Source organism: Pezoporus wallicus, unplaced genomic scaffold (genome assembly GCF_028554395.1).
Source record: "Pezoporus wallicus isolate ANWC-B61680 ecotype Strahan unplaced genomic scaffold, APGP_CSIRO_Pwel_v1 contig_4046, whole genome shotgun sequence".
Taxonomy (NCBI): domain Eukaryota; kingdom Metazoa; phylum Chordata; class Aves; order Psittaciformes; family Psittacidae; genus Pezoporus; species Pezoporus wallicus.
The window spans coordinates 249,705-265,226 of record NW_026638285.1 but is presented as its reverse complement, the minus strand read 5'-3'; the positions used below and the strand labels follow the sequence as shown (position 1 = coordinate 265,226).

The 15,522-nt window shown below is 42.0% G+C and overlaps 1 protein-coding gene across 33 annotated transcripts in view; it reads right to left on the bottom strand.

Moving 5' to 3' along the window:
* Positions 1 to 15,522, bottom strand: part of MAPK8IP3 (mitogen-activated protein kinase 8 interacting protein 3) — a 79,777-nt gene that overhangs the window by 25,364 nt on the left and 38,891 nt on the right. For 12 of the 33 annotated variants that reach the window (XR_008972276.1, XM_057410285.1, XM_057410296.1 and 9 more), the window contains 10 exons: positions 12,081 to 12,092; positions 10,729 to 10,746; positions 8,336 to 8,393; positions 7,233 to 7,385; positions 5,618 to 5,699; positions 3,742 to 3,893; positions 3,093 to 3,149; positions 2,446 to 2,616; positions 1,566 to 1,692; positions 394 to 489 (listed from right to left, as the gene is read on the bottom strand). Coding sequence is in view for 32 of the 33 variants with exons in the window: in XM_057410285.1 (XP_057266268.1) it covers positions 394 to 489; positions 1,566 to 1,692; positions 2,446 to 2,616; positions 3,093 to 3,149; positions 3,742 to 3,893; positions 5,618 to 5,699; positions 7,233 to 7,385; positions 8,336 to 8,393; positions 10,729 to 10,746; positions 12,081 to 12,092 (926 nt within the window). In the remaining variant the exon portion in view is untranslated. The remainder of the gene's footprint in view (positions 1 to 393; positions 490 to 1,565; positions 1,693 to 2,445; positions 2,617 to 3,092; positions 3,150 to 3,741; positions 3,894 to 5,617; positions 5,700 to 7,232; positions 7,386 to 8,335; positions 8,394 to 10,728; positions 10,747 to 12,080; positions 12,093 to 15,522) is intronic. The other 21 variants (XM_057410290.1, XM_057410307.1, XM_057410297.1 and 18 more) reach the window with 12 other exon arrangements.

Genomic DNA, 15,522 nt, shown 5'->3' with positions numbered 1-15,522 from the left:
TCTGAAGTGTTGAAATGCATTTTTACTTTCACCTAATCATTTTTATTAATTTCTATTGTTTTGTATTATACCCTAAGAAGTTTTACCAGAAGTCTTATAAGCACAAAATTGATATTATGTAAGAATTGTCTCAAAAAGCATAAGGTGTAAGACAGAACCATAGGCCCTGGCAACCAAAATCTGCTGAGAATGATGTCCTTGCAGAGATGTACTTTTTTCCCTACATACACTAGAAACCATATTCTAAAAAAGGTAGCAGAAGATTTTGAAATTTCGAATATATAATTTAAGAAAAATACAGACTATTGTAAAAATTGCACATTTAGTGATTAAAACTCCTTGCTTATTCCATGTCCGCTTTCTGGACTCGAATGGTATGCAGAGACAATATACCTTCATGGTTGGGTCCTTCTCTACTAATGGGCGACAATATACGGGCACGGGGACGTTTTTCATGCGAGTGTCTTCCTGACCGCCATTGGGACTCAGCTGTGGAGGAAGAGAGGAGGAAAAAGACAGTACAAAGCTGTAAACACCAAGCTATGGTAAGAGAGATCCATAACCACTATGGCAGAACCAAACTTAATAGTCTATGACGTGGGTACTACTAAGGCTTCATCTCACATCTTGTATGAAACAGAGTCCCTGCAGGGAGGGAGCAGCCTACCCTAGAGTATGCCTCTCTCCCCATGATATCGTGCCCCAGTTACGGTTAACAGAGGACACACTGCACTGCTAGTAGACTGCTAACGGATGGGTTGTTAATGGATGCTCCCTGCAAAGAAGTCAGAACACTGGCATTCCTTCCATCATGGCCTGAAACTCACAGAATCATAGAATGGTTTGGCTTGGAAGGGACCTTAAAGATCGCCTAGTTCCAACCCACTATTACGGGCAGGGACACCATTCACTTTCAAACCACACTGCAAGATTCCTTCCTTTCAGATGGTCTTTGACCAGTTAAATGAAATTAGCCTACAGGCTAAGAAATGAGGCTGATGAAATTTGATTTTGTGTTACTGCTGGGAAGAAGTGGGAGCAAACTGCAGTGCATTTGGCTTTTATACTGAATGACTGGTAAAGTTCCGAGTGTAAACAAAATACGTAATGTTCAAGCCCGGTTACAATAACAAAGTAAATAAGGCCAGGTTGGATGGCGCATTGAACAACCTGGTCTAGGGGAAAGTGTCCCTACCTGTGGCAGGTGGTTGGAACTGATGAACTTTAAAGTCCCTTTCAATCCAAATCAGTCTGTGATTCTATGATCCTGTGGTTCTATGATTAAGTAATGGGGCCTGGACAACACAGTTTAATTACTTTTGGTATAAGGTAGGTTCTTTCAGCACCTTCATGCAGGCAGAGGAATGCTCCCTCTACTGACTTCGGTGGGGATACAGCAAACATTGATTTGATTTGTGCCTACAATTATCATGAAAACATACATGCATATGAAACCTCTAACTGAAATATTTAAGGACTAAGGTTACCAGTGGGAGAGTTAGGTCTCCCCTGGTTTCACTGCGAGGGACAATGTTGCCTCAGCCTACCCAGAGAGAGGTTCCTACCTGCTTGTACTTGGCAGGGAGGCTCCAGCCGCAGGCCTGCAATCGCCCATCATCATTCCGCACATGCTCCCGGACCTGGCGATACTGTTCCCGTTTCTGTTCACGACGTGCTGAGGATGTGCAGTCACTGAGGAGAGAACCAACAGTGTTACTTCTTAGTCTGTGGTTAAAAACAGAAACTGAAGGTTGAGGGAGCATCACCATAGCAGGAGGAAACACAAAGCAAACTAAATCCATCTTTGAAAACAGATGCAGGACATCAGAGAGAGAAAAACTCTGTTAGGAAGCACAGACAAGCATCCTGCATCTATAGCTCCAGGCCAAATCTTTGTTATCTCCACTTCAATGCTCCAAAAACCCTTCAGAAACAGGGAATCAACTGGCTCTCAATAGGTTTTTAAAATATCATTCCAAGATTAAAACCAAATATTGTAACCTAAATGTGCTGTTGAGAGAACTTTTGTCTTCACCTGAACTCCCTGTCAATAGGGTCGGGCAAGACATTCCACCCTGCTGTCCCAGTGCTGCCATCACTCTCTACCACAACCACCCTACTTCATTCTATCACAGTCTGCAAACATGAGTGCAGAACCAGGGTTGAGGCCAGCCCAAGTCTACAGTGGTCCCTACTGAGATGAACCATCACAGCCTAGAGCGCCACAGCACTGATATGTTTGAAAGAACGAAGTCTGCCGAGCCCACCACCCATGTGGTAACTGATGAGTGAAAGATCACAGAGATAAACCAAAACCACAAGGAACAGAAACATATTAACACCACACAGACCTTTTTTAACACAGAAAACAGATTATTTTAAGAAAAGCTCCTATTTGGGAATGCTGCAGGGGGAGCTGGCTTGGCACACGGTGTGAGAACTCACTCTTCAGGGAAGAACTCCAGGGTGCGGCTGCCAGAGGAGATCTGGCACATGGTGTGACTGCGACGCTGGCTGAACCCTGCTGTTGTTGGAGACTTGTAGTGGATGTTCACAGACGGGTAGGTCCTCTTTGCTGGTGGGGGACTTGAGGAAGAGCTGAACAGACGGCTAAAGCTGAGGACAGAAGAAGACCCAGAGATAAGAGAAAACATACTGGCAGAGATTACACATCATAGATTTACAACAAGGAAAACAAGGTATGCAATCAGGGGCTGTATGCCCTTCATGAAAACTATCCTATTTCAAACAGAGAGCCAAGTCCTCAGTTTGACTGACATGAGGTTTTAGCTTCCAGAAACAAATACCTTCTGAAAACAGCCCTTTATTAAAACTGATCGTGAGTGTATGTATGTTGCCATTCCAGGATACTCATTATCTTTTTCATTCAGTAAAACAAAACCAGTACAGAGGTTCAGATCTGTTTTGAATTTCACTAAGAACAAAGGAAGCCCTTGAAGGCAAATGGGTTCAGCTAACAACACTTTTAGTTGACATTTCACTAATGCTGAAGTCTACTAAGTTGCTGTCTAAAGCAGAATTGGCAACACTTCCCCTTTTCTCAATGCTATGCAAAACACCAAAGAACTTACAACTGCCAAATGGTGGACTTCTTCTTCTCCTGGACGGATGGGTGCTCACGGGAAGCTCTAACGACGAACACAGCAGAAGCACGTTAATTTCAGCATCTCTTACCCAAGCTTTTGCCAATGAACAGGCCATTTCCATCAAGAAAGCCATGTCAAGATTCAGAATTCATTCTGACATGTTTCAAAACACAGCAGAGGAAGTGAGCACACACAACTATTTTATGTTTCAATGTAGACATGAAGTGACAGTAAGTGTGTTCAACTTAGAGTTTTATCAACTCCCTGAAATATTATCAGTACTAGGCTGGTAACTATAAACCCCAGCATAATATTCAATTCAAGCCATAGCCTTTAGAATTCAATTAGAAGCAATGTTCTTCCCTACAGCTTCTTCTAGTGTAATTAGCTCACAAAAAACAAACAAGACAAAGAACTTCCCAGTGTCTCCAAAGAAAAATGGCAACTTGAGATTTGCAACCCAAGTTCAGGAATAAGAGGGAAAGAATTTAGCTACTAGGAGAGAAGCATCTACAGTTTGCAGAAACTTTCAACACTTCTCAACCTATCTATTGGTGGGGGTTCCACTGACCATGAGGTCAACCATGGCCAGGTTCTCTCCTAAATAGGAATGTTCACCAATATCCAGTCTCACCTGATCATCTCTGTCCACCTGACAGCCTCCTGGAGCTCCATCAACCTCTCTTTGTATTGATTGCGCTCCATTAGAACCCGGGCCATTTCCACACGGGTGAAGCGGCGACGCTGAGCTATGGGAATGTTGTCCTGCAGAGGGGAGGAGCACTGCTTCAGCCAACAAAAGATGGAATGGGACTGATGTTAGTACAGGGCAAGTCAGGAGTCAGAAAGACAGATTTGTTAGTTCGCTTCCTGCTCTGCTTGATTAGCCCCAGAATTCCCCATTAGGAGGTGCTAATTCTAGACAAGTGAACTCCAAACAACAGCCCATGGACTTTTGGGGTATTCTACCAACCCATGGAAACTGGAATAAAATCCATCACCAAACTGAAAACCCCATGCAGGGACTATTGCCAGCAAGGTGTTTTCATCATCTGCAAGGAATTATGAGAATACACAGTGGTCCATTGATCCAGAAGTCTGGAAATCAAAGTTTTAGTTCATTAGCAAAGCCAGGCATGAGCAGCAGGGAGCTACCACATAATGCTATCCGTTTTCTCAACATGACTAGGAAGGAGGCATTCTGTAATAACACACTGATAAAGGTGCAGGGCACAAGAAATTAAAGGAAAGCCTTTTCCTCTCTGGTGACACAACTTGGCCTTCCAATGAGGGCACATGGCTTAGGAGGCAGCAGGAATGAGATTTGATTTGTCTCCTTTGAGTGGAAAATGAGAGTAACATCACTAAGCTAGGGAAAATATTTGCCAAAAAGGAAATTCTAAAGATTTTGGGAACTCATTACTAGGAAGTGGCACTGGGTTGCCTCTGTATTGGCAATTCCCAAGCTCAGCCTGGCTGGTGAGTACTGGTGGAGCTGGAATAGCATAAATTAACCAAGTCCCTCTCCAGCCTTCCTGGACTTGGAATACACCTGTATGAGCAGTCAAAACAAGAATTGCATAAATTAAAAGGAATTTTACAAGCTTTTTTCTTTTAATTAAAAAACCAGACCTTCTGTCAGCTCACCTTAAAAGAAATTCATCCCTCCTCAGCATTTTACAATAATAACTTGAAAATTTTCTTACTACCTAAATTCTCAACAGAACAAGTTTATCCCAGTTAAATCAAGAGAACTAGGCTCAAACTGAGTCTGCTCTAGTACCTTTCGCAAAGTAAGAACACAGTAATATTGAAGTGTATCTAATTCCCTGTCCTAGCAGAGTTGACACTGACATGAAAAATCTCTGTTAGTACTTAGGCTTGGGTTGAGTTTTTTTGGCTACAGCTCATCTTTGTTGAAAAACCTCTAGCTTAGCCAGAACAGCTGCAAGAGCTGTCACGCCCATAAGCCGCCTTGGCCTGCACCCTGTAACAGGCATTACTAGCTTGTGTAAAACAAATAACGAGAAAAACAATGCTGCAAGACTGAATTACAGAACTAATACAAGGCAGCTGTTACTGATGCAGAGCTGACTGCATAACCTGAATTTCTCTGCACAATGTCCTCACGGCTTACAGTCTCCTTGCCAAAGTGAAGACAACTGTTTCTGGAGAAGCCTGACTATCACAAGACCCTGAGAGAAATCACACTGTACACAAGGCTTTAATTCAAAATTAGGGAGAAGCAGGTAAATGGTGCTAGAGCAGGCACTGCTCTAGCACTGTGTCAGCTGCTCATCTTTTCAAACCAAACTATGGTTTGAAAGTCATCTGAAGAGGTAATCTCATGGCTAGCAACACCCGTCAGCAACAACCCTCAGTTCACCAGCTTTAGCTTCACTGTTAACACAGGCAGATCATGATGCATTTTGGGACTAGTATATATGAACTAATACAGAGTAAGTATATAAACCCCCTTTCCCCGCAGGCATTTTAGTAATGTAATATACCAATTCTGTACAGAGATAGCTGCTTACATCCTCCACCTCCTCTTTGGGTTCTCGTCGGGCAACAATGGCTTCAGATTTCACTCTAGGAAAGAGGAAGAAAGGCATCCAACTTAGCAAGTGAAACCACAGCTAGCCCTGAGGTTTTAGGAGGAGAACCATCTATGGGATGTTCTGTCTGCATGCATCACAAGGAAACACTTTCGAACTGTGAGCTAACCATACAAACCATGAGATAGCTCTCTGATATTTTTCCCTCTCTCTTGCAGCACATTACTCTGAACAGCTTCACCAACAGTCACCTGATTTATTTGGAACATTTAACGCAAGCACCAAAATATTGACTGCTGAAACAGTCCAGCCAATTTCTATTTCAGAGCCATAGTCTATGTTCAAATGTTTGATGAGATCTTCACCATGGGGAAACTGAGCCATTATCAACAGTAAAAATACTGGCTCAAGGTCTTCTTCTGGGTCACTTCTGTTTTCAGTGCAGTGAAAAAAGCTTCTAAAGCGAAGGACAGTTTGCCATAATAGTAAAGAAGAGAACAGCACATCCATGTTAATAAAATAACGTATTTAACTGAGTGCTTTTAGTTTCTTTAAACTCCATACCAAGGTGCAGTCATACAATCCCATCTGAATTACAAGAACTTTTATTACCAGTATAGACATTGCATAAAAAAAAAGCTGTCTCCATCTAAAAAACACACACTTGTCAGTTAGAAGTCCATGTCCCTACAGCATATTTATTATATTATACACATGATATATTTTTATGACTCAGAAGACATTAAAAAAAGAAAAAAAAAAAATCAGTCGTAATTTCCACTGCTTGTGAGCCTTTCATTTCAGACATTTTGAACACCTAAATGACCAGTCTGTGTTATTCTTGGTCATTCTGTGCTCGGATTACAGAGGCAACCTTCCAGACTCCAGCTGCAAAACAAACATGTCCCCTTCACTGAGATACTGCAGTGCAAGTTAAAACCTAATTATATTTCTTTGAGCTCCATGTGACATCTTTAGTTTTATGGATGTGAAATCATCACAGGCTTTGCTAGGCATTCAGGCTTCGGTTTCTCTAGATGGAGTGGAAAATAAGAAGTGGGATCACTCCAAATGCTACCTGCATAGGACTTTAACATCTCTTCTGCCTCTTCTTCTCATTTTATGAACAATGAAACAATTGCCAATACTGGCATTTAAATATTGTTTGTGGGAAGCTGTATTAGCTCTTTCATTAACTGAGCATTCATTCCCCTCAGAGCTATACTGGCTGCTATGAGGATGAAACTCCTGACAGTTTCCTTCAAAACTGATGGTTTTGAAAGTCCTTTTTTTTTTTTTATTGCAAATTGAAACCCTGAACGCTTCGCTCCAGGAAGCCTGGATTTGCCGCAGAATCCTATTCCTGGAGAGGAAAACTGCAGGTTTTCTAAAGTTCAATAATCCAATTCAGCAAAAACAACATAACACTAAAAATATCTCCTAGTCAGCTACCACCAGCCTTGAAGTACTCTGTAAAGGTACCTTGAACTCCATGAGGGGAACACAGTAAAACCAGCAGAGGAAATGGGCTTAACACTCATGTCCTCCCAGCTTCCTTTTCACTCACCTTTTCAGCTCCTCCTCCAGCTCCTTGACTCTGGTTTCCATTTTGGCTTTGGCTTGCTTTGTTGCTTCAAGCTCTCCCTTCAGCACTTCCTGCTCTCCAGACAGCTGGTCCACCTTGGCAATCAAATCATTCTTCACAACATTCAAAGCATTTCTTTAAGGTGTGAAAGGGACAGTAAGCAAAAAATGCCCAAAACCAGTTGACAGTTGAAATGGGTGTATTTAAACAACTTAGACCAGCTCTAATTCATGGAAAAGAAGATTTGGGCAAGAAGGAGATGCAGAAGAACACAGGATCACCATAACTGGTCATGATGAGGTTTGGCCAGTCCTGAATCCTGACTGACAGACCATCTCCTCAAGAAGATAGGAGAATACTGCAGGAAGCAGGTGTAAGGGTAACCTATCACCTGTATAAGGCTCAAATCTGTTTTTAACATACTGAAGATCTGAAATACAACTTTCATAACTGCTATTATCTGTAATTGTAGATAACTGTGGATGATGCTGATATAAATAAGCATTTCCAATATCTTAAATCGTTAAGTATTTTAAAATCTTTAAAATCAGCATCCTATCATACAAAGTTCTCAAACTCTGCCTTCAGAGTACTCTACCTTCCTCTTCTTGGCTGCTTAGCTTTACTATCTGGTTTGTCGGCCTTTCTCAAAAAATAAGTCCATTACATTGTCTGCTTCTCCACTATCATCTCTTTAATCTTTGAAAAGTCTTCTCAATAGTAAGAAAATTATCTTTCCAAATGGCAAACCTTGCAAATAAAATCAGCAATGTCCTCACAGAGGATCACACCTACACCTAGATTACCACTGAAAATTAAAAGCTTGGCACCGATTTCAGTTGGGATCAGACCCTAACAGCACATGCCTAAGAGACTGCAAGTGCCTCCAGAAAGGAAACAGTTAGGAAACTTGCTCAGAAAAGCAATTCCTCTTCTACAATTGAACAAACAGCAAGTATTCAAGAGAACCTGTTAGACAAACAAGCAAGCCCCTGTGAGGCCGGAGTTTTGTCCAAGACCTACTTCAAGATGACGTGTCATTCGTAACTACTAGGCAGGCCATTCAGAGCATGCAAGTTCCTTACTTGGTTTCCAGTAGCTGCGAATTCTCCAACAGCAGATTCCCCACTTCTTTGCCCATTCCTGTAAAGAAAGGCCAGGAAGTTTTCACCTGCTCCCCTAGAAATGTGAAGCTTGTGTGGCACTGCCTGACTCATGCTTGAGGAAGAGAAATTGCTTTTGTTAGGCTTCTCTAGGCTTTGTATCCTGTTGTGGAGAGTGGAGTACCTCTTGCTGAAAGACCATGCAGCGCAAGCAAAGACACCCATGTGTCCTTCTGTAAAGAGCCCAAATGCAGACCTAGCCTCCTACCCCAAACTTTCACAGGCTCCCTTAAGAGGGACAGAGGAAAGCTTCACTAATGCCAATCAGAGGAAGTCAAGTCAGTAACTCCTGCTTCAGCCATGAGCTACTGCAACCACTTTTTATCATCACTCATACAGAAAGAAGGAAGAAGTTCATGGGTTTTTCACAGCGGACAGCAAAACACTGTCAAAATTGCTGGCCAGATCTGCATATCAGTGGTTTTCTTTCCTTCTCAGTATAAGCCAAATTTTCTGTTTCGTGGTACTAATTTGGAATCATGACTGTGACCAGTTTCATGCATATGAAAGGCTTCCCATTATCAGCCTTCCATGAGAGCAATTTTAATAAGACTTCATATTGTCTGTTGATCTCTCTACGTTTAAAAGTTTTCTCACACATTTAAAATCTGAAGTCTCAGTCCCATCACTCAAGACCCACACCCAAAACATGTAAATCAGACACACTGCACTTGCACTTGGACATCAACATACAGTGACTGCAATATGCAGACTGGGATGCAAGCGCTTTGAAAAATCTAGGGCTAAGAGTGAAAGTCAAACTCAGTTATTTCACAAAACCAAACGGAAAGGAATTTAAGGACCAAAAGCACATGTGGATTGTTTCCTGCTGCCAGGATCTTGCTGGCTGCCAGCGTCAGCTTCTGTCTTACAATGGGGAATAGAGGCCACCTGAGAACTGAAGGCAAAGAGGCCTCTCCCTGTTGGGGAACAATGCTGAAGGTTGTAGCTCACTTCTCACCACAGATCCCAGAACATGAAGAAGCCTCACAACCATCAGTGTGTGTGCTGAAGTGCTCCTTGTCCTGCCCTCTGAACTACCACTTCCTTTACAGCAAAAACATCAACAGTTTTCATGAACCATTATTTGATGATTGATTTGTTAATATTTTCAATAAAATAAAAACAACACAAACATGAAGTAAATGGAAGTTAAGAAAAACATGGTACCATACAGGAAGTGAGAACACATCACAACTCTCCTCTTCCCACATTTAAATGGGATGAATTTATGATGGCAAAAGCAAATTCCCAGCAAGAACAAGTAAGAAGCAGCATTTTCAAGTAACTTTTGGAAAATCAGTAGGCAGGTAATTAATCACTTTGATGTTTCAGGCAAAGTGTTCATTGGATGCTGTGTTAGAGAATACTGCAAATAGCAAAAAAGACACTAACTGCAGAGTAAATTCAAGTGTGTTTTTGGTTTGGTGAGTACAGCCCTTTCTTTTGTAGCATGCCATATGTTGATTAGAAGACCAAGAAGTCATCACTTTATTAAATTCTTTTAAATTATGTTCCTTTTTAGTGATTCTACAAATGATCAAATATCCTGCCAGTAAGACATTAAAATGGCACAAGGACATTACAGGTGCTGAGGGACATCAAGGGAAAGATTTCAGCCCACAGTTTTTTTGGACTAAATTTTTTTTATCCTTGAGTCATCTATCCTTCTCTGCAGCTCTTCTGGGGAGAGAAAGGAACTCAGTGAAGAGAGTGAGCTATCATACCAGGACTAAAAGCCATACAGCATCCAAACATCAGCATCCTCAGCACACCTTCTACTTTATTAGTGTGTGACACAGTGCAGCCCAAACCTTTAACCAGTGAGAGGTCTGAAGGGCTAGTCCTGCAATCAAGAAATGGATGAAGCCTCCTAGAGCCACAGAATGTATGGTAGAAGATAACTGCAGGCTGTAATGGGACGGTCCTACTCATGGGAAAAAAACCCAAAACACCATGGAGTGACTAAAAGGAGATCTCTTTACTCCTTTGTGGCATGAAGCAAAGGGAAAAGACATATGGACAGAGCCCTAAACAGAGCCCATCCTACACTGTCCACCTTCCATAGCCAGGCAAATAGTATGAACCATCAAAGTGGATAATCCACCACAAGAAACAGAGGAGAATCCACAAGTCACCGCTACTGACCAGCTGCATCCTGCTTCTTGGAAAGGTGACACCACCATCACAAAAAAAAACAAACCAAGGAAATGCAAGACACATGGAGGGATGTTGAGTGAATGGAAGAAGTTTAGGAAAAAAATGCACATTAAAAAAAAAGGAAAAAGAAAAAAGAAAAAAGGCCTTCGCCTTACCAAAGAAATCATCCCGTACTATGAGAGCCATCCCATACGAGAAAGGGAACAGAAAGAGATGGGGACAAAGGGGAAGAAAGGAAGAGAAAAACAAAAGCAGTCATTAAGTACCAGTCTGTAAATAGAAAACAGAGCAGCTCATCAGCATATGTACATCTGTGTGTGGTGCCATTAGAGGTGATGCTCAATAGTAACTGATCTACACTTGTTTTGCTGCAGCCTGGCCTAAGAGAGATTTACACTTCAGACGTCAGGACAAGCTCAAAATGAGTTTCTTCTATCTTCATCATTTTCCCTGCACTAGAGGTATTTGAGTTTCCGATCCTCACAACAAGATGGTTCAACAGACGTTATGAACAAGGAGAGGGAAGGATAAGGGCAGGAGGAAAACAAAAGGAGGGTGGATATCAAAGCTCTCATCTGGACTTTTTGTACAAGCACAAATCAACCTCCCCACTCTGACAAACTCCAACTCAACTTCAGCAGGAGGTTTTCTGAGAAACATCCATGAAAAAGCAGCTCAGAGTAAAAGCAGTTTGAACTAAGAGAAAGGATGATGCCATTCCTTTCCTTTGTAACCCTAAAGCCAACAGCAAGAGGTGCCGGGTAATGGAATGTGAGAGAGCTCATTACCACATAGTATTATGGTACCGCATCTGCCTTCACTACAGAGAAAACTTCATCCAGTTTTCACTGAAATCAAGAGAGATCCCCCTGACTTCATCTGAAATTCCATTAAGGCCCAAGTGCCTTCTGAGGACAGAGCATGGCCCTAAGGCAGCAAGTCTCCTCCACTAAAACAAGACAGAGGTACCACAAGTTCTGCCAGAAAGGCCAAGCTTCCATGCAAGACAGAGGCTGTGCCACTCTAATCCATCAAGCAAGTGTCTTTAATACTACTACAGCTATCCCAGAAGGCCAGTGTGAATCCACTAACCCAGTGACTACCATGGACACAGAGGGATTCCTCACAGCACAGTTCACTGAGAGGACAGTGGGAACCTCACTCAGTTCCATGCCCACCCAAGCTCTGCTCCAACCGTAGCATCCGTCCTGACAGAAAAAAACAGTAGTTTGAGACCCAAGAACTTGAGTGACAGGCCAGTGTAACAAACCTGCATAAAGCCACACAAGAAAAGCTTACTGAAATGCAACGGGCGTGAGCATAGAGGGGGGATATCCTGTTGCCCAGGGACCCACCGCTGCAAGGCAACCAAGCAAGGCAGGAGAAGTCTGCAAAGCCAACCGTGTTTGGACAAGAGCAGGGGAGTATCACACGTGTATACCACATCATTTGACCTCAACAAGGTAAAAAGAAACAAGAAAGGAAACTGAGGAAAGGAGATACACACCTGAGAACTCCCCTACGGGCCATGTCCAGCGAAGCACAGAGAGACAGGGGAAAAAAAAGGAAGTGGAAAAAAAGGGTCAATCAGTGACTGAAACCAACAAAACAAAAAAAATTGTTAAAAAAAAACTCAACAATGATTCAGCCATTTCAATGTCAAAAGGCATGAGATAGTAAGGACAGGACCTGCCATGACTGTAGATGGCATGACTCTACATACAGGACATAAAAAAGAAAAATAAATAAATTAAGGGAAGGTAATCTGTGGTGCAACTGCAACCACATTCCTCAGCTACCTCCAGTTTTCCAGACATGAATCTCAGGTAATCACATGTTCCTGGATAAACCTTTATTTTCCCTTTATTTTCTCTTTATTTAGTTGTGTAACACTAAATGCAGAAAAGCTAGTTCCCACTACCTTCTCCTTTCCACTCCCCCTGTGATTTTAGCAACTAAATCTTCTGATAACACATGGCCTCTTCAGTGATACCTCAGCTTGCAAGAGACAATTAGTTGCATTTAAAAAACTGAGGGGGGGTGGGGTGGGGGGGTGGTTGGGCTTTTTTTTTTTCACAGTGCAGTGCTGGGACACAGTTTGATAATCCCATTTCAACTACGAAGTATAAACTTACCACTAACATAGCTGAATTTCTGTCTTCACCACAAAATCTTGTTATTTGAAGGTATGTTTTAATCTCCAAAGCAAACAGAGTTGGGCATCCTAAAGCTGAAAGAAAGGACCTGCCCATAGTGCATAATCAAACTGTGAGTTCTCCTTCACAGAAACTCTTGGGATAGGGAAAAGCAGGCAGCAGGAGATGGAAGAAGGACAAGATACCAAGGATCAGGAGGTAAGAACTTGTGATGAGAATCACAGAATCAGGGCTGGAAAAGACTTTAAAGCTCATCCAGTTCCAACCCTCTGCCATGGACGGGGACACCTTCCACTAGACCATATTGCTCCAAGCACCATCCAACACTGTTCACTGCCAGGGATGGGGCAGCCACAGCTTCCCTGGGCACCCTGTGCCAGTGCCTCACCACACTCACAGAGAGGAGCTTCTTTCTAAAATCTAACCTGAACTTCCCGTTTGAGTTGAAAGCCATTCCCCCTTGTCTTGTCACTACAGTCCCTGATGAAGAGTCCCTCTCTAGTATCTGTATTAACAAGTGAATATGCTGAAAACTAGTGTTCCTAAGGCTGTAGTAAAAAAAAAAAAGGGAATTTGATCTACAATTACTACTAGTAAATAATTGCACTCCGTATTTTTCTCCAGAATACTTCCTATGCAAACTCATGTATATAAAGCAGTATTAGTGGCAGCAGGGGGAACTCACATAAATAGTATTATTTTATATACAACAGCATCTCTTGTGTACCAAGAGATGATGGTTGCTTTGCAGATATCCAGAAAGAATGAGTGAGATTTTCCATTTGAGAAACAAGACATGCCTGCCAGCTACTGCTCAATGGTAATTTCAGTAAGATCCTTCTACTTTAAAGTTCTCTTCAGTGAGATTTCTCTTCCTTTAAGAAACTGAGTCCAAAAGCAGAGAACAGTCTTCAAAGACTGACTGCCAAATTTTGTGAGACAGCAGAAGTAGTATTAAAATTTTACTTAGGTGGCATAACCTCACCTAATCTTTTAATTTACTGGGAAAAGTCCAAATGACCCAGAAAGAGAATTCTTCTGGCTTGTGGATCTTGTTTCTTACATCACAACCATAAAACACAATTTCCTCTATGGCTCTTCAAACTCAAAGGCAAAGCAGGAAGAGAGAAAAATTACTCTAACAAGAAAGGCAAAAGTTTGAGTAACTTGAGTGGAAGAAGACTTTGTGCCTTCTACTGCACAAAGCCAAAAAACAAGTACAAATCTCACTTCTTGGTGAGAGATATGACCCCTAAGACATCTCTCTGCCTTTCTTTGTACAATCCTGGCAACATATGTGTTCATTAAAATTTCTCACAGAAAACTCACGGAACTACCCAATTTCATCACAGCCCATCTCCCAGGTTTGAAAACGAACCAGGAGAAGCCTTCCTGTTCTGATAACCTACCATGTGATCACTTGCAGGAGTTTTGATGTTCCGTTCAAACCAGAACACTGTCCCAGCACAGAAATGATATCTTCATAAGCTACACACACTATGTGGTCTTCATAAGCCACACTTACACAGGAACTGTTCAACCTAAAATCAATCACTGGCCTTTAAGCAGCCTTATTACTGGAAGAGGTGAAGCACCTTTGACTTCTGCTACTTTAACTGCTACTGTGGTGATGGACCTTACAAAGTTTGGGCAACTAAAATCTTTGGCCCTTCAAAAACAACAGTCTGAATTTGTCACTGATCACTGGGTCAAACTATAGGGTAATCCAAAGGGCAAGTGGACTTCCAGAAGGCAGGTTTCCAGAAGTGGAGAACAGGTAGTCCAAAGCCGTTCAGACACCAAGCAAATCATTTTCTTGATGAGTAATTCTTAGAAGCTGGTGCCCCAGCCATTTGCGGGCGAGAAGGAAAGGAGCAGTTGGCACAGTGACTAGTGGAAGATAGCCATAGAATCAGCTATGCACTGTCCCAGATAAGCATTGATAAGGAAGCACCTGAGGACCAAGATAAAAATGATGGCAATGGCAAGATTGTAATTGGTTTTGATACTCTGATTCTGCTAGAAGAGTTCCTGGTAACATATGAGGGCTGGCTAACCAATATTCATTCAATAATAGACAGATGAAGCTATAACCATCACAGGTAGTTCCTGTTGTTATCTGCACTTCAAGCAGCAGTCCCAGTCCTTCTGCAATGACTGCTAGCATCCAAATGATTCTCAACTTGGAAATCTTGCTCTTCCTTCTATATTCTTCATTTTGTAAGTATCTGCATGTGCTGCCTCCAATGGCAGGCAGAGAAAGCCCATGCATTCCTCCCGAATCTTCTGCAGGCTTTTTTCTTCCGTCAATTTCGAGTTGGAGGTGAAACATTAAATGTTTTAACACTTCAGGCAATGGTCATCAATCCATGCACAAAAGCTCTCCCGCATGTTGCAAGGCTAACACCATGCTTCTAAAAAAAACCAAACCCCAAACCAAACCTACCCATATCAAAAAGGTATTGCAAGCATTCTGGTGATGGTTTGAATCTTGTTCTTAGATTCCAGTTCCATTATTACTTACAAGAGTAACATTTTCACAGATACTTTGTTTTAGATAAAGCAAGTAGTATGGTATTAATATCCTTTCTGGAAGTCTTCAGCCCACATCTTCATGGTGAAGTCTCCAGTGAACAGGGCAAAATCTATCCTCTCTGCAGAAACACAACTTTTATAGGGTCCCAATACAAGACTCGTATTCAAAGCTGATACAAGTGTCTTCCTAATTAAATTTCTGCAAAGGTGAACTGCTGCTAATCTGTGACATGATTCAACTTCCTCCTCTTCTGGACA